Source organism: Podarcis pityusensis (genome assembly GCF_964106645.2).
Source record: "Podarcis pityusensis genome assembly, chromosome: 1".
Classification (NCBI taxonomy): Eukaryota; Metazoa; Chordata; class Lepidosauria; order Squamata; family Lacertidae; genus Podarcis; species Podarcis pityusensis.
The window spans coordinates 121,829,706-121,849,305 of NC_138028.1; the positions used below are offsets into that span (position 1 = coordinate 121,829,706).

General features: G+C 43.4%; 1 protein-coding gene across 4 annotated transcripts in view; it reads left to right on the top strand.

Annotated features, from left to right (window-relative positions):
- The window catches only part of ANKAR (ankyrin and armadillo repeat containing), a 49,872-nt gene that overhangs the window by 6,406 nt on the left and 23,866 nt on the right, over window positions 1–19,600 (top strand). For all 4 annotated transcript variants that reach the window (XM_081023331.1, XM_081023328.1, XM_081023330.1 and 1 more), the window contains 9 exons: window positions 1,882–2,045; window positions 5,102–5,217; window positions 7,589–7,766; window positions 10,580–10,799; window positions 11,572–11,601; window positions 12,163–12,207; window positions 14,039–14,246; window positions 15,862–16,070; window positions 18,393–18,497. In XM_081023331.1, coding sequence (XP_080879457.1) covers window positions 1,882–2,045; window positions 5,102–5,217; window positions 7,589–7,766; window positions 10,580–10,799; window positions 11,572–11,601; window positions 12,163–12,207; window positions 14,039–14,246; window positions 15,862–16,070; window positions 18,393–18,497 — 1,275 coding nt within the window. The remainder of the gene's footprint in view (window positions 1–1,881; window positions 2,046–5,101; window positions 5,218–7,588; window positions 7,767–10,579; window positions 10,800–11,571; window positions 11,602–12,162; window positions 12,208–14,038; window positions 14,247–15,861; window positions 16,071–18,392; window positions 18,498–19,600) is intronic.

Here is a 19,600-nt window from a genome sequence, read left to right on the forward strand (position 1 = left end):
CCTTTTGCTGAGAGATTGCTTTTAATCCATGAACATGTTATAGGCCATATCTGTAAGAACAATCATACGAGCCCCTTAGGTAAAGGTAAAGGTAAAGGGACCCCTGACCATTAGGTCCAGTCGTGACCGACTCTGGGGTTGCGGAGCTCATCTCACTTTATTGGCCGAGGGAGCTGGCGTACAGCTTCCAGGCCATGTGGCCAGCATGACTAAGCCGCTTCTGGTGAACCAGAGCAGCGCATGGAAATGCCATTTACCTTCCCGCTGGAGCGGTACCTATTTATCTACTTGCACTTTGACGTGCTTTCAAACTGCTAGGTTGGCAGGAGCAGGGACCGAGCAACGGGAGCTCACCTCGTCATGGGGATTCGAACCGCCGACCTTCTGATCAGCAAGTCCTAGGCTCTGTGGTTTAACCCACAGCGCCACCCGCGTCCCTTTATGAGCCCCTTATCAGTTGTCTAAAATGGTACAGTCCTGATTCAGGTTTAACAGCTCATTGAGAACTAGAACTGCTTTTTTAAAACAAACAAACAACTTTACAATCAGTCCAACCAGCAATGATACATCACACACAATCCACATTAGACAACAGCAGCATAAAGAAAAGTAAGCAAAAATGCAAGGAACGCTTAGTAAACAAAAACAAAAAGCCAGGCAATCGACATTACGTGCTTGTATACCCTGCAATGGACTAAAACAAATGAAATTTTGTGTTAACAAAAGCATACAAGAGGCAATGCACCTAAAACGTACCCTCCAACATTTCTCTGATAAAAGCAGGGACGTCCTTTTCCATAATAATAATTCTACTATTTATTAACCAGGCAGAGGGCCTTCTCGGTAGTGGCGCCCGCCCTGTGGAACGCCCTCCCATTAGATGTCAAGGAAATAAGCAAGTATCTTACTTTTAAAAGACATCTAAAGGCAGCCCTGTTTAGGGAAGTTTTTAATGTTTAATGCTGTATTGTGTTTTTAATATTCAGTTGGGAGCTGCCCAGAGTGGCTGGGGAAACCCAGCCAGATGGGCGGGGTAGAAATATTATTATATCCACCCATCTGACTGCCTTGCTCCAGTCACTCTGGGCAGCTTTCAACGTATATAAAAATATATAAAAACATAAAACATTAAAAAAAACTTCCCTATTCAGGGCTGCCTTCAGATCGCTCAGGGGCTGGATAACTCCAAATCCTCAAACATTTCTCTGATGACAATAGGGGCATCCTAAGGAAAAGCAGGACATTCCAGGATCAGATCAGAAACTGGGACAGTTTTCTCTAAATCCAGGACTGTCCCTGGAAAATAGGGACACTTGGAGGGTCTGCTAAAATTAAGGCACCAGACCCCCTCCAAATGAATGAATAACTGTTGATTGGGGTTCCTTGTGGCAAGAATTAATAAAGGAAATACAAGGGAACCAGTCACCATGGAATTTGTTCCTCATGAACTAGAACTGGAACTACTTCTTAATCCAAAATGTCAATCTTAATGTCAAAAGAGTACACTATGGCTCTATCTCCACCATACATTTAAAGCAATACTATACCACTTCAGATAGCCATGGTTTCCCCCAAAGAATAATCAGATTTGTAGTTTGTGAAGGGTTTTGTGAGGAGACCCACGTTCCTCTCATGGAGATACAGAGTGGTTTAACAATCAACTCCTCTTCCCAGGGAACTCTTACATATCATACTCTTTTGACACCAACCAGTCCTTATTATGTGACGAAACTACGGGAAATCTGCATTTTTGAAAGTGCTGCTTAAAGTTTGGGCATATAATTTTATATTATTAGTAATGTCATTCATTCATGTCATTCGCTGAGAGCAGTGGCAGCTGCCTTCTCCTCTGTGTTAAAATCCAGTTCTTCCTTTATGTAGACGACAAAGTCAAAACGGAACGTGAACTGCCTCCAATTTTGCTTGGACCAGATTTTAAGTGCCAGCATTTTGTATACACCCAGAATCAGTATTTCCATCTCCACGGTGGCATTGAATATGATGTTGGTACTCCTTCAGTTGAAGACCTTTCAGATGAGATTAAGGTACTAAATCGGCATTTTCGAAATAATTTAGCCTGCGATAAGGAGAGATTGTAGGGGTTGGGGATTTACAGCTTCAGGGGATTACATTCCACCTGCTCTGGAAAATAATAATTTGCTCCCACTGAAGGTTCAGCTTTACAGCTTGGGATGTCTCCTTTGTCATGGGAAGCTCATGAAGACTGCATACGCACTTTACCTTTTAAAGCTCATTCAAAGCAGAGTCTCCCTCAAAAGAATTTTGGGCACTGTAGATAATGTTAGGATTTGCTGGGAAATGTAAATCTGTGACAGGTAAAGCTACAGTGCTCAGAATTCTTTGAGGGAAAGAATCTGCTTCAAATGTGCTTTAAAGATGTAGCGTGGACACCGCCTTAAGTCTCCTTACCACAGAAACTCGTCCTACCACTAGCTGGGTCTGGTTCAGCAGCTAACCTCTCCAGAAAACAGGCCATCTAACCAGTCATCTATGCCCTGGTAAGCTCTTTTTCAGATTTCTGTAAAATGTTCCATCTGGGGCCACCTTTGAAGCTGGTTTGGATGTTTCCCTTGGTACTTTCTTGTTCAGATTGTACCTCAGAAAAATGTCAAAACGGCTTGGCTAGTTGCCAATTCACTTTGGAGCCCGCTTGAAAGTACTAGTGCTCCCTTTTAAAGCCCTAAGTACCATATTTTTCGCACCATAGGACGCACTTTTTCTCTCCTAAAAAGCAAGGGAAAATGTGTGTGCGTCCTATGGAGCGAATGCAGGGGGGAGGCAGTCGGGAAAAGCCCCCAAGAGCCACACACAAGCTCCGTGCGCTCTTGCGGGCTTTTCCCCAGGAGGGAGAAGGGACTGACTGGCCGCATCAGTTGCTTCTCCCACCTCCCAGAAAAGCCAGGAGAAGCCGCGATCTCTTTAAAGGGGTTGTGCGGCTTCTGCGGGATTTTGCGAGAGGTGAGGGAATCCCCCCACCTCCCAGGAAAGCCAGAAGAAGCCGTGCAGCCCTTTTAAAGTGTGCGCGGCTTCTGCCAGTTTTGCGAAAGGTGAGGGAATCCCCCCACCTCCCAGAAAAGCCAGGAAAGCCCTGCGCAGCATCTCCCGACAAGGAGAGGCTGCACGGGGCTATGGATTCTTTAGCCCCACGCAGCCTCTCCCGGGAGGGAGAGGATGCACGGGGCTAAAGGGGAAGCCAAAACAGCGAGCGGGATCCATCCCGCCCCCTGCCTTCACTTGCGCCATAGCTGCGCGCAACCCCTCCGGCAAGGAGAGGCTGCACGGGGCTATGGCTTCTTTAGCCCTGCGCAGCGTCTCCTGGCAAGGAGAGGCAGCACAGGGCTAAAGGGGAAGCCAAAACAGCTAGCAGGATCCATCCTGCTCGCTGCCTTGGCGTGCCATAGCCGCGCGCAACCCCTCCCGCATGGAAAGGTTGTGCACAGACTGTACGCTGCTCTTTGGGGCTGGGGGGGAAATATTTTTTTTCTTGATTTCCCCCCCTAAAAACTGGGTGCGCCCTATGGTCCGGTGCGCCCTATGGTGCGAAAAATACGGTATACCTGAAGGAGCGTCTCCACCGCCATCATTCTGCCCAGACACTTGAGGTCCAGCTCCGAGGGCATTCTGGCAGTTCCCTCACTGCGAGAAGTGAAGTTACAGGGAACCAGGCAGAGGGCCTTCTCGGTAGTGGCACGCACCCTGTGAAACACCCTCCCATCAGATGTCAAGGAGATAAATAACTATACAACTTTTAGAAGATATCTGATGGCAGCTCTGTTTAGGGAAGGTTTTTAATGGTTGATGTTTTATTGTGCTTTTAATACTTTGTTGGGAGCTGCCCAGAGTCAGATAGGCAGCATATAAACAATAAAATTAAGATTATTGTGGGGGCCTTCCCTCAATGCATGCAGAGGGGCCAGTGTGGTGTGCAGCGGTACATGTAGAAATTACTGCCAGGTAAAGCTGGACACTCAAATAGGACAAAAGAAGAGTGCCTATCTAGAGTTACATTTCTTTACCCAGGGGCATAAATAATAAATAATAATAATAATAATAATAATAATAATAATTATTATTATTATTATTATTATTATTATTACTATTATTACCTAGGATGGGTGAAAGGAGCAGCTTCTCCTATATCAAACAGCCTGTACTTTGAAGTAATCCACTGAGGCCCATTTCTCTGCACCTTCCTTATTATATTTAGGCATATGGCAAGAAGGGCCTTTTGTTGTGGTGGCCCCATGAGGGAAAACATGCACATCCTCTCCTAGTAGCAACTTTACATTCTTTCAGGCATTAAGCAAAACAAAAACAACAACAAAAACCTCTCAGAGATTTAAAGGGACTCTCTAAGCATTTTAAACCTTTTAGATCTGATTACCATTTTGTCTGCTAGTTTTTTTATTATTGTTACTGTTTATTGCAATTAATTGCTTTTAATATCAGCATTGTAAATTCCCCTGGTGTAATTCTCAAGCAAAGGCAGTATAAACATATTTAAAGTGCATACATAATTATTAAATGACACCATGAAAGGTAAATTGTAGGGAGTGATAGTCAACTTCCTTTTACTCAGAGCAGATCCATTGAAATTAATGGATCTAACTTAGTCGTGTTCATGAATGCCAATGAGTCTGAGCAAAATTTAGTTTAATACCACCCTTCAGTTCTGATTTGTTTCAAGAAAATGTATTTTACAAGAGAATACATTTATTTTTATCTGTATTATTTTATTTTAAAGAGCATTTACTTTGAAGAAATTCAGCATGAAATTCAGCAAGAACAGGACTGTTGTAGAACTGTAACCTCACATGTTATGGGTTGGAAGTCAAATAACTTTGATTCTTTGATTCTATGAAGCTAAAAACCTGTTTCCACCATGTGCCCAGACAGGATTTGAACTTGTTTTTCTCTACCCATTGGGTTTTTCAGCTCTTAGCAGATTTTGAGCCTGCAGATTTTACTGAAAATTGACAAGACGCTTTAACTACTTAAAGCAGTGCTTGGCCTTGATACAGGAAGCTTTAAAGGCTTTGCAAGCATAAATAGAGTCTGTTGTTTTTAACATTAATTGTAGGCTGCCTATGACGAAATGCATACGTGTGCAGCAAATCACCTTGCTCAATTGTTGGACCCAGATGCACCCTATAGAGAACATTACCCCATACCAATAATGGATTTTCAAGGCAAGAGGTAAAGAGAACGTGAGATGCTTTCGATTGAGTTTTTGGGAACGTAACACTAGTTAATGGTTGAGAGTCAAAAAGTGGCTCATACATAAGTGCCAGCAAACACTTGTGTACATGCAGCAGATGTTACAGTATGCAATAAGAACTGATTAGAAATAAGTTTGCCTAAAAGACATACTGACGATTGAGTACGGATGTTTATTATTTATTCATCGAGATTTTTAAATCTGAATGCAGAATTGAGTTTTGCTGCTTTTAAAAAACAAATTATTTTGACCATAGCTCTTTGCCCACTGTGCATTATAATAAAGGGAATCCAGTCACGTAGTGAAAATCTTGTAGATGGAATCCAGTCTGGCATAAAGCATGACACAATCATATTTTCTGTGCTTCCTGTTAGCCCTTTAGTCTAAACTAGGCATAGGCAAACTTGGCCCTCCAGATGTTTTGAGACTACAATTCCCATCATCCCTGACCACGGGTCCTGTTAGCTAGGGATCATGGGAGTTGTAGTCCCAAAACATCTGGAGGGCCGACTTTGCCTACAGTGCACTTCTACTCTATCAAGTTCCCCCCCCCCAGCCCCCAGAACCACCTTTGCTCTATCTTTTATGCCTAGGTTCCATTCTTTCAGGCTAATGGAAACATACACTTCAGTGATCTTTACAGTGCCCAGATACTAAAAGGTAAAGGTAAAGGGACCCCTGATCATTAGGATCGACTCTGGGGTTGCAGCACTCATCTTGCTTTATTGGCTGAGGGAGCCAGCGTACAGCTTCCAGGTCATGTGGCCAGCATGACTAAACATAGCTGTCAACGTTTCCCTTTTTTAAAGGGAAATTCCCTTATTCCAAATAGGATTTCCCTTAAAAAAAGGGAGAAGTTGACAGCTATGTGACTAAGCCGCTTCTGGCGAACCAGAGCAGTGCACGGAAACACCGTTTACCTTCCCACCGGAGCAGTACCTATTTATCTATTTGCACTTTGACGTGCTTTCGAACTGCTAGGTTGGCAGGAGCAGGGACCGAGCAACGGGAGCTCACCCGTTGAGGGGATTTGAACCTCCAACCTTCTGATCGGCAAGCCCTAGGCTCTGTGGTTTAGACCACAGCACCACCCGCGTCCCTTTTGCCCAGATACTAGAGCAATGTTAAAAGGATACTACAGTGGTACCTTGATTCTCAAACTTAATCTGTTCCAGAAGTCTGTTCCAAAACCAAAGCGTTCCAAAACCAAGGTGCGCTTTCCCATAGAAAGTAATGCAAAATGGATCAATCCATTCCAGATTTTAAAAATAACCCCCTAAAACAGCAATTTAACGTGAATTTTACTATCTAATGAGATCATTGTTCCATAAAACAAAAGCAAGAAACAATGTACTGCAGTCACACAATCAATCAATCAATCAATCAATCAGTAGCTGAACTGGGTTCCACACAGTCACAAAAACAAAACAAAAAGAGCCGCAAAACCAAAAACGCAAAATAATAGCAAAAACAGACAGACCTCAGCATAACACTCAAAACGGAAGCGTAACACTCAAAACGGAGCACGTTCGGCTTCCGAAAAAAGTTCCCAAACCGGAACACTTACTTCTGGGTTTGCAGTGTTTGGGTTCCAAGTTGTTTGAGTACCAAGGTGTTTGAGAACCAAGGTACCACTGTACAAATAGTGTGGTGTAGTGGGTAGAGCGTTGGCCTAGGATGATGGAGAGACCCAGATTAAAACTGACACTTTACCCATGAAGCTCGCTGGGGGACCTTGGACCAGTCACACTCTCTTACCCAAACAACCAGGGTTGTCGCAAGGATAATTTTTGAAGAGGGTATGCTGCTGTATGCCATCCTGAGCTACTTAGAGGAAAGGAAGGATTAAAATGAATTATAATGGTATGCCATGGTCCAATTTAGACAGCTGTACACAACCTGCGGTCCACTGAGCTAAATGCAGCTACTACTGCTTGATTTTTTAAAATAAAGTCCTATACATAAGAACCTGCTGAACCAGGTCAAAGTTGTCCACCTAGTCCAGTATCCTGTTCTCACAGTGGCCAACCAGATACCCATGGGAAGCCTGTAAACATAACATGAGTGCAACAGCACTTGTGTCTCCCAGCAACTGATTTTGTGTATTGTGGCCTGCCCAGTGTTTAACTACGATCCAAATTTTGCAGTCTCGGAGACAGCAATAAATATATATTTATAAGCCCCTGGTGCACCACCATATTAAGCGGTTGGGATGTCTTTGTTTTGGTGGGTCAGAAGATTCTCAGGCTCACTTTACAGGAATTGTGAAATATAGGCTATGAAATAATGTGTTAAAATATTCCAGTTTCTACTGTGTGTGTGTTTCCCCCCACCCCCTGCATTTTCCAGCTATTATGTAATCGGGATCGAACTTGAACCATTTTATCTGCTTTTTAAGAGCCAATGGTGGGGAGCCATAAACGAAGTAGTAAGCACACTTAAACCCAAAAGGCTTCCATTAACGGATATTCAAGCAATGGACCAATTCAAGAAAAGATTTGGCTATAAGAAGGCTATTAAATGCAAGGTATGGCTTTTGTTTTTTTAAGGGACTGGACCCTGTGAGGTCCACCACATTTATGGTCATCTTCCTTTAACAGCGCTTTCAGAACAGTTTTGCTCCTCTCCCTCTGTCGCTCAAAATCATGCTTCGTTCCAGTTAGAGCAGCTTTTGTGGATGGAGTCAACCCGCCTGCCCTGCTTCTCAGGCCAGGTGGAAAATTTAAGGTTGCCAACCACCCTGAATGAAGCGTAGGTTCCCATGAGGCAAGAAACAGTGATAACAGCAAGAACCTTTATTGAACTAACAGAACTGGACAGCAGGGGCAAACAACTGCTTATATACATTTCTGAAGGCCTGGGCCACTCCCACTCCCAACGTGATTGGCTATCTAAACTTCCAAGCTGTGAATCATGACTCAGAGTTTAAGGGCCAATGGTAGAGGCCCAAATCCTGAAATGTTCTGTGATTGGATATCATGTATCAAATCAGAACACAGGAGCTCAAAATCCTTAGTCCAGACTCAAGCTCAGGCAAAGACAGAATACATAACACTGTATAATACAGGATCGTCCCGTAGGATAGTGTAAAATACTATCTCCTGTGCTGATTCAATACAGGATGCAGTTTGTCCTGTATTTCCGCTCCCCTCCCCCCCCCTTTTCTCTCTGCCAAGTTAGGGCTTCTCTCCAAATCTATCTGTGTGAAAGGATGTGTGAAAAATCATGTATTTAAGCTACAGGTAGCAAAGCTCAGACAGATTTACAAATTCATGCATACCTGTCTCTGTGCATGTGACAAATTTCAGAGGGGCCATCCTGTTAGGCTGCCACAGATTGTAATGGATTGCTTTGAGTTCATTTATGCACCAGGTGGAAAAGAAAATCGCTCCAATGCCTCTCTCTGCCCCACCCTGCCCTGCCCAGTATTTTGCCAGAGCAAAGGTGGCAGCCTTAGTGGAAATGGCCCAAACAGCCCATTCTCCGTTACTTCCCTATTTATCAGACTCTTCCTGCCTCTGGCTGGTCAGGGCCGCTTGTCTTTGAGCTTTCTTCTCTGCTATCCTCAGCGAACGTCTGGTTTTGGGGGCAGCTACGTTTTCTGGGAGACACTCCAGTGACAGCGTCTCATTCAACTGCTGCCCAAGCTTTGCCTGTTGCTTTCAAAGTCTTCCTCCTCATCTCCCATTATCTCCCATCTTTTGCCCTCATCTTCCTCTGGAGTGTGCCCTCTGCCAAACCACTTCTGGAGTATGAGGCCTCTCCCTCCGATAACAGGACTCTCATGAAGAGTTCGGCAGCAGTCCTGTATCTCAGCGACTCATATCTGCTCATATGAGCATGCAAACAGCAGAGTAAACGAAAGCTTGGCTGCGGAAGTATGTAGCATTGCTAATCTTATTGCTATACATCAAATCAAACCAAATCATAATAAAGAAAATAACAACAACACGAGGAGCAGCTCACACAAACATCCTGTCTGTCCGGGAGACAGAACAAAGAGCCTAAAACAAAAGCACAGAGAACGGAAATGCGGTGCTGAGTTTCCGTTCTCACACTTCCAGAAGAATGGAATGTAAACAGTGTGGATCACGGGATCCAACAGCAACGGGAGGATGAAAAATACTAACATGGAGGTCTATACTAAATGCCCCTTCATCCTCTCTGGAAAACTCCTGGGGAGGTGGTCTCCACCACTTTCATTCATCTGCCCGGTCCCTGACAGCTGGGCAGAAGCTTCCTGGGCTTTGAGAAGGATGTTGGAGCCCTGCTGTCTCCATGATGGAAGGACTCTTGAACTCGGTCAGAGCATCATGTCTCCCACCCTAAGCTGGGCAGAAGCTTCCCAGGCTTTGAGAAGCAGGCACCAGAGTATTAATACTTTAATACTCTAATTTACTGGGAACATTTAGGGGACTAGCCTAGTCCCCCTAGTCCACTGACCGCATGCCACTGGCAGGATAATAATTTGGCTAAAATTTGTTGAGGGAGGCGGGTATCTTGAAGATTCCATTAAGGGCCTCTCTACATTTCCCCCTATAATTTGAGTACCGAAACTGGCATCCAGTGGTTGGGGCCAAGACTTCAGTGGTCTGTATACATCCTTGCCTATTCAATCTAACGAGCCAGGATGGAACGCGTGATACAGAACAAGTACAAAATTATATAATGCGTGGAAAAAATTTAAAATACATCTTCAAAAATACTGCAACATAAAAGAATGTTAGAAAGAGGTTGGAAAAAGAATATTAGGTCGTTTTGGCAGATATGACATAATGGATTAAGTAAAAATGAAGTATAGAAATTGAGGATAGAGGAGGATTAATTATATTATTGAATGTTAAAATAAGTAAATGAAAAGAAGGTTAGAAGGATTTGCTGGAAATACGATTTAAACTAGAATACAAAGCGGGGAGGCGAGAGGAAGTCACGGAAACAAGTAAAAGGGAAAAAGGTTGTAAAGGTTTAATTCGATTTCTGTTATATTTTATTGTAATGTATTTTTATATTTTTTGTTGAGTTTTTCTTACTGTCTGCTTTTTGTTATATGTTCTATTCTATTTTGTATGGTTTTTTTCTTCTTTTTTGTAATCTTAAAATTGGAATAAATATCTTTAAAAAAAAAAAAATTATATAATGCGATGCAGAATAAGAGAGACCCTGTGTCTTTCCGCAGTCGGCTGGCCTCAGGAGTCAATTTATCTTGGTACAGAATTTTAAGTGTTCTCTTTCTTTCAAGGCATGGTACACACAGCCCAAATCAAAGTAGCTGGAGTGAAAAATCACTGTATTCCTATTCTTGTTGTTTTTCTATGTGCCTTTTGGGCGTGTGACATTTAGAGCCTGCCATTTGGCATGAGGGCTGCTGCTGAAAGAGGGTTGGCTGCTATCTTCCTCACCTTCTGCCGCAAGACATCCCTCTCCAGCCTTGCTCTTTCAGACGATCATGGCTACGGTCTTATCCACTATGCTGCTATCTACAACCGTGTGTCCATCATATGCCAGCTGATTAAATCATATCTGACAATCAACCAGAGGCGCAGCATCCCAGTTAGCCAAGGTAAGAAATAGTATATGCTGAGAAGTTATTAGAGTCACAACTCCCAGGGGTCCTTCCCACAAGGAAAGCATCCCCCCTGTCCCCTTTCTTGGTTGTAGAAAAGACTCTGTGCAAGAACCAGAGATATCTAAATCAGGCTTCCTCAAACTTGGCCCTCCAGATGTTTTGAGACTACAATTCCCATCATCCCTGGCCACTGGTCCTGCTAGCTGGGGATCATGGGAGTTGTAGGCCAAAAACATCTGGAGGGCTGAGTTTGAGGAAGCCTTCGTTCACCTTTGTGGAGATCCCTCTTGATTCCAATTTTCTTTTCTGAAGTGTGTGAGATACTTTATTGCTTCAGACATCACTGTTAGCCCTCATCTGACCTGTTACAGACTCCAGTTCAGATACCTGAGTGGGCGAGCAGGCAGAGCAATGTGGTCCCACTTGGCTCCAGTGGGGGGTTGCTTTGGCGCTGGGCTGGAGCAGCAGTCTCTGTCCCCCGCCTGGCATACATGCCCACCCACCCTGGGCATTGGCAACCCACAATATGCTGCTGTGCTGGACAACAGCTCCCATCATCTGACCATTGGCCCTGCAGACTGAAATCCATCAACATCTGGAGAGGAGAACCACAGATTCTTCATCTCTGAAATAACTGTTTGGAGGAGGCCTTTATCATTAGAGTGAGAAGCAGGATAGTGTAGAAAGAAAGAAAGAAAGAAAGAAAGAAAGAAAGAAAGAAAGAAAGACGCAATGGCCAAATCATAATAAATACATTTTTTTCTAGGGAAACGTCCCCAGAAATCTGATCCAAAGGGTAAGTGATAAATAATTTGTTGTCCTCTGACTTTTGTAATATATATAAGTATACAAAATAAAGTTGTGCTAGCTTTAGGAAAACTAGGGGCTATAAGTTTAAGGGCAAAGGCTTGCAGCTTCTGTACCTTAAGAGATAATGCTCTATAGTGTAACTAGAACAGTTCATTCAATGAAATATTTGAGTTAGTGGGAGCTTTGCTCTTGCCATTAAGGGGTGCACAGGTAAGCCCATTCGGAAGAAAATCTCTTCGGAATCCATTAAGCATGTTGCAGTTTTGTAATTTTGTTCCAGGAGTAAATTTAATGCAGAGATTACATTGTAAACACACACACACACACACACACACACACACACACACACACATATATAAAATAATAATAATTAAAAAGATTGATTGCACTGAAGTCAATAGTATTTCGTCACTGGAAATTCTGCATAGCCAATAGCTTTGGAACCTATGATATAATTAATCTTAAAATAAGAACCTATGTCTATATATCACACTGGCATGTAGGGATGTCATGGTTGAAGTGATTAAATAAATATGCTTTGTTTCAGGAACAACAAGCTTCCAAGATAAGGACATTGCAGGAGAAAAAAGTGGTGAGTTGCAAAAAACCACAGCATTACTTTTTTATAGTCTACACTGATGAAAATGATTTAGTTTGTTGCCATTGATTTCTCTTTCTCTCTCCACTAAGGCTGGGCTATATGCTGTTCATATTCAGGGGTGGGCAGAGATTTTGCTATGTTTTCCATTTTGAATGCTACAATGCATGGCATGTTCGATGCTTTTTAAAAAATCTGATAAATTCACATGCTATTTTTCTAGTGCTGGAAAGAGAAACAATATTGATTCTGTGAAAATTCAGTGTGGTGGGGAGGTGAGAGTGTGAAACTAGGACCTTAGAGAGACTAGGTTTCAAGCTTACTGGGTGACCTTGGGCCAGCCCCTGCCTCTCAGACTAACCTACCTTACAGGGTTGTTGTGGTTTTTAAACGCTTTTTGGAGAAAAGGGCTATAAATTCAACACATACATACATATACAGTCGTACCTTGGAAGTCGAACAAAATCCGTTCTGGAAGTCCGTTCGACTTCCAAAACATTCGGAAACCAAAGTACGGCTTCTGGTTGGCTGGAGGAAGCTCCTGCAGCCAATCAGAAGCCGCCAAAGCTGCGCTGGACGTTCGGCTTCTGAAAATCGTTTGAAAACCAGAACACTCACCTCCCGTTTTCAATTGTTCAGGAGCTGCAACGTATGAGTTCCAAGGCATTCAGCAACCAAGGTACGACTGTACACATAAAATAATAAAGGGGTGTTGTAGAAACAGCACTAATATAAAACTAGCAAATAATTATTCAAACACTGGGGGCTCTGCCTTAGATTTTGCCAGCTGAAGTGTACCATGTTATGTACTGAAGTTCTCACCCTGGGCCAGCAGGGGGCTACTGTAGATCGGGGTGTCAAACTCAAATCATCGGGGGCCGCATCAGCAGTTTGGTCACCCTCAAAGGGCTGGTTGTATCTGTAGGACTTATAGTACAGGAGAGAACGGTTCAGGCAGCCGTTGGATCTGTCACATCACAGGATGGCATGCGCTCAATATAAAAACAAGTGGAGGTTTCCTGAATGCATGTAAAGTGGAGGTTTCCTGTGTAGAACGGCCGGCGCCACTAGAGGGCAGACGTTCTCTGGCTTGTAGGCTGCCGCGCATGCGCTGAAGAGGCGGCTTTCTTGTGTCAAAAAAAAAAAGTGAGAATAAAAGGTGAAGTCCGGCGGCGGCTACACGGGCCACATGACGAGGTCTGGCGGGCCGGATTCGGCCCACGGGCCTTGTGTTTGACACCCGTGCTGTAGATAGTTATGGAAATAAGGGATCGAAAGTGACATTCAGTGATTGGATAGTTTTAGAAAATTGTTACAGTTACATTGTACTGGAGCTCTTTATAAGCAGGCTGGCTGAACCCTTCAGTTCAGTTCTGTCCTGGCCTGTGAATAAACAAGAACTGTTTGAAGAATCACTGTGTCGTCTGATATGTTCACCCACAACTTAACATACCATGTCTGTGTAGTTCAGGGGTAGGCAACCTAAGGCCCGGGGGCCGGATGCGGCCCGATTGCCTTCTAAATCCGGCCCGCAGACGGTCCAGGAATCAGCGTGTTTTTACATGAGTAGAATGTGTCCTTTGATTTAAAATGCATCTCTGGGTTATTTGTGGGGCCTGCCTGGTGTTTTTACATGAGTAGAATGTGTCCTTTGATTTAAAATGCATCTCTGGGTTATTTGTGGGGCATAGGAATTTGTTCATTTCCCCCCCCCCCCAAAAAAAATATATATATAGTCCAGCCCACCACATGGTCTGAGAGACGGTGGACCGGCCCACGGCTGAAAAAGGTTGCTGACCCCGGTGCATCTTGTTTCCTCTGTCAGGTTTTGGTCCCACTGCTTTGCACCTATCAGCTCAGTGCTCCTCCGTCGAAGCCCTCCATTTCCTCCTGGCCTTAAAAGCAGATTACGAAATACCCGACGAACATGGGTGGCTGCCTATACATTACGCTGCCTTCTATGACAATGTTACCTGCTTCACAATTCTCTACCGAAAACACCCAGCTTCGTTAGAGTCTGAAACACGAAATGAGTAAGTAAGCAGAAAACAGCATGGGAATTTACGCCGCCTTGTTTCCTTTTGGAATTCAAGTAAGGAAGGTTAGTGATTATGCATAATGTAACACCAAATTGCCTGATCTTGGGTCAATCAATTTGAGACAAGGGTTCATAATGTGCCCGTCAGCTGGCTACATAACTACATTTGCCTGCAAGGGAACAGGCTATTCTAGGGTGTGATCATGTTTCGAAGTGTTTGCTATGTCGACTTCTAGTCAATCTAAATATGTAATGTCCCATATCAATCAAATCCTCCTGGAAGAGTCTACTAGGAGCGTGGAGGACCTTCAGATAGCCTAAGAATGCAGTCTAGACCAACGCTCACATTCATGTTCCGGGTTCAAGCCTGGAATCCTTGATAAGAGTCCTTTTTAGAGCAATCAATGTTGCAAAGTGGGAAGGTAAAGAGAGCAAGAGAGGCAGGCAAAGAAACTATCCCACCACAGCCCGGTTCAGCTCAACTGCATTTCTGTTACATGCAGTTTGTCTGGAAGGATAAAATAACAATAAATCCTATATAAACTTGCCAGTCCCAATCAACATTAGGGTTGGCCAGTGTCTGGTTTTCAACACTGTGATATATCCCCAGTTAAACATCACAATATACCAATATATCATGATATCTGAAATAAGGATGGAGCTATGCTGAAGCATTGGCTGGCTTCACGGTTTTCCCCACATTGTGATTTTTCCATCGCACATGCACACATCAAGATCCGCAATATGTTGCCAGGTCAAAAATTATGAAATCAGTATCACGATACGGACTTGAAACCAGTTTTGAGTGATATATTGCCCAGCCCTAACACATTTCGTGAGTTGCAATATATTGCCAGGTCAAAAACGATGAACCCGATATCACGATATGGACTTCAGACCAGTTTTGGATGACATATCGATATCTCACCAAGCCCTAATGAACATGTTAGGGCTTTCCTTATTAGAGAACATAGGGAGATGTGTATACTTTTATTTGTTCGTTTTTGGCCACAATTCTTCATCTACTTTTCTGGGAGTGAATCTCATTGAACTCAGTAGGGCTTGCTTCTGAATAGATGTGTGCAGGATTCCACTGTCACTTGGCAGCTACCTTGCAGAAACAATGCCCTGGCTTGCACATAGCTTAGCATGAATACATGGGTGTGCAGAGAGCCAGTGTGGTGTAGTGGTTAAAAGCGGTGGACTCGTAATCTGGTGAACTGGATTCGATTCCCCGCTCCTCCCCATGCAGCTGCTGGGTGACCTTGGGCTAGTCACACTTCTCTGAAGTCTCAGCCTCACTCACCTCACAGAGTGTTTGTTGTGGGGGAGGAAGGGAAAGGAGATCATTAGCCACTTTGAGACTCCTTCGGGTAGTGATAAAGCAGGATATCAAATCCAAACTCTTCTTCTTCTTCTTTGGGAAAGGAATCACAATCATAGTTTGGCTTAGCATCTTGTATGCCTCCAGGCCAAGGGTTTAGCTCTCTCTGGACTAACCGTGAACTATGACCAAGGCTTGTCCTGTATATGAAATAAAATCCATTTCATCATCCTATTTCGCTGAGTATTTATCTGCATCGCAGTGATGTTTCTCCTCTCTCCTACAGAAAATGCTCCACCCCACTTTTGCTTGCGGCTACATCTGGGGCATTAGATACGATCCAGCATTTGTTTTCTCTCAAAGCCAACTGGCTGAAAAAGGACAGCGAAGGAAATAATATCATTCATTTGGCGGTGCTGAACTTTCACACGGAGGTTCTGAAGCATCTGGTTGGGCTGCACAACCCTGATCTTCCGGTTTGGAAAACTCTTGTTGGTAAGCACATCAGTTCGTCTCCCTGCAAAGTGGTTCTAGGTGGCCCTGACTCACTGGGATGTTTCAGTTCACGAGGATGCAACAAGGTGGCCCATGGATGCAACAGGAGGGTGCAACAGCCCCCATAGCCCAGTGATAACACATCTGATGCTCTATTATCTAGAGGCAGGATAGGAAGCTGGAGGAAACTCTGGAAAGACTTGTCCTATAGCAGCCCCCACACCATAACAGATTTGCCAGAAGGGACTTTGAACTACCACATGGTGGCAGCATAGGACTCAGCAGGCTGACAAGGAAATATTGGCAGACTAAATGCTTTCTATTAACCCACTCCACCTTTTGAGGTAAAGGTAAAGGTAAAGGACCCCTGGACGGTAAAGGTAAAGAACCCCTGGACGGTTAAGTACAGTACAGTTAAAGGAGACTATGGGGTTGGTGCGCTCATCTCGCTTTCAGGCCAAGGGAGCCGGCGTTTATCCGCAGACAGCTTTCCGGGTTATGTGGTCAGCAGGACTAAACCGCAACACTACCAAAACTAAAACAAAATAACAATAAAAGCACACAGTTTTAGCTGTTGAATATGTTGGCCATCAAGTCCTAAAGACCTGGGTAGACTAAAATGTTGTTTGAATGAGCTGTACCGCTTCAGGGTAATGGTGAGGAGGGATCTCTCTTTTGAATGCCTCCAAGTCATTAAAGCTTGCTCCAAGTAGAAAAGGAGCTTTATTTTAATGAAAGGGAATATTAAAAAGAAATAAAATCTGCCAACTGTAGCCTGAAATGGTATAATCTAGAGGTTTTCAACCTTGGCTCCCTTAACCGACTACATTTTCTTCTGCAGCAACCCTTTGGGGCTCAGGAGCCCAGTTACATCACCCCTTGCCTGCAGAGCTGCCAGCCTCTCACCCTTTTTATTTTTTTTTTAAATAATTTTTATTAAAGTTTTAAACAACAAAAGAAAAAAAACAACACACACAAAAAACAATACAAAACTCAACAATAAAAAACAAAAAGCATAACAATTAAAAACAAACTCTCTTTTCCATTTCCAATTTTAAATTACTTATTTTCTGGACTTCCTCATACCTCCCTCTTTTGTATTCCAATCCACATTATTTGTCCAGCAGTTTCTTTTCCACTTTTTTAATCCCAATCTTTAATTTAATAAAATGTTAAAATATATAACTTCAACTTTTTAACCTAATCCTTGATCTTAATATCATATAATGTTAAAATTTTCCCTTTTAATATCAAATTTCCATTTCTTTAAACATCTTTAATCTTGATCTTTAATCTTAATCTATCATTAACTTTAACCTGTGCAGCTGGAAACCACTTACTTTCAGTCCAACATCCCTTTAACATTCCTTAATTTTGCAATGTTTCTGAAGATAGTCCTTGAATTTCTTCCAGTCTTCCTCCATCTCCTCTCACCCTTTTTAGAACACCCTCCCTTGTGGAGTGTTCCCTCAGCCTCCTCTCCTCTCCCATTGGGAGTCCTCCAGGCAGCTGCAGCTGCAGCCCCTGGTCTCTGAACTGCCCCACCCCTGCCCCAAAGAGAGGTGCCTATCAGAGGCACCATTTGCCTGGGGAGCTTGTAGCCAGGGCTGCTGCAATAAACAGCCGTGCAAGCCTTTGGGAGGCAGAAACACAAAAGGGCATCAGAGAAGGGAGGGAACGAAAGAGGAACAGAGGCCAGTGTTGCCCGCGGCACCCCTGACCATCATTCAGGGCAAAATGCAAAAAATAAAATAAAATAAAATAAAACCACTGTTGATACCTCATTCTCGAATTGCCCCTCTGAAATTTACTCGGAGTCGAGAGTGGATTTCATGCTCTTTATTCAGCTCATAGTGGTGAGGAGGAATGGAAGTTCCCCCAGAATGTCTGCTTTTTATACATTATTTACACAATGGGCCCCATGTGATTGGCTAATTCCGGGATTCTCCTGTGGGCCAATCAGGTTGTGGATTCACTTCCACCTGGAGCTGGATTGGGTGGCTCCTGTGGACCAATCAGACTGCTGCATTTTGGATCCTATTGTTCTAGGAGCAATCAGACTGCTGCATTCTGAATCCTATTGTTCTAGGGCCAATCAGACAGCTGCATTTTGGATCCTATTCATCTCAGTACATAACAGATCCATTCTACCTAGAGCTGCGTCAGAGTTTTGAAAATGTGTTTCCTGGCTATTTATTGGCTGGATAAACTCCAACGAAAAACAATTCTGCAAACTGGAGTTATTGCAAAAAGGTTCAGCTTGGATACATCCTTTGGGGTAACCAGAAAGTGTCTTCAAATTGCTATGGGGATTCTCAACAGGTATGCTGGATTGCAAAGAGCAGAAAAGGAAAGAAATGGCAATACGGTGTTTGGAAGTACTTTGTCTCGCCAAAGATCATTACTGGAAGTGCATTTTGGATGCAGGTGAGATAAGCAGAACAAGATATGTTGCTGTCTTTATGCTATAGGTCGGGGGCCCCAGATACTGTTGAACGACAGTTCCAATAATCCCTCCTACCACTGGCCTGTCTGGCTAGGGCTGATGGAGTCCAACAACAACTTGGAGTGCCAGAGGTTCTCCATTCCTGCTGTAGGTTTTCATATAAGTATCTGTGCACCAGCTACTAAATGCCCATATAAGGTGATTTCAAGCCTTATGAGGAACAGTTGAGGGAGTTGGGTAGGTTTGGCCTGGATAAGAGCAGATAATGACAGCCACCTTCAAATATCTAAAGGGCTGTCACATGGAAGAGGGAGCAGACTTGTCTTCTCCTGTTCTGGAGGCTAAGACCTAAAACCAATGCCTTTAAGCATTGAAGGACACTCTGACTAAGCATCAGGAAGAACTTTCTGGTGGTAGGAGCTGTTTGACAGTGAAATGGACTCCCTTGGAAGGGGGTGGAGGTTTTTAAGCAGAGGTTGGATGGCTATCTGTCATAAATGCTTCAGTTGAGATTCCTGCATTGCAGGGGGTTGGACTAGATGACCCTCGGGATCCCTTCCAACTCTACTGTTCTACGATTCTAATAACAAGGGGGGGAAACAATAAAAGAGATTAATCCAAGCCTGATGTGAATGCATAGGAAGACATAGTACCTCTTCCTTCCATCCTTGCCTTTTTAAAGCAAACGGTACACACAGGGTTGGATCCAGACGAATGTGGTTCCCACTAAAAATCAAGTATCTGTCTGTCTGTCTGTCTGTCTGTCTGTCTATCTCTATCTATCATCTATTCTTTTCAAGTTTATACATTTCACTGATTTTACAATCATTTTGACATTTCAAAACTTGACTTCCTTCCCCCTCTTTCTGCGGTTCCTTGAATTTTGTTTTTAATATCTTCTGCATATCCAAATGAACTTAATTTGCTCATTTACTCATCTTCTTTAAATATATACTCTTATAAAACTGCAGGTTATTACAATAATCCTGCCAATGTTTTCATCTGTTTATAATTTATCTAGTTCCCACTAAAAATCAAAGGACTTGAAGCTATGACAAACTTGCCGCATTGCTTTCGGTGCTAT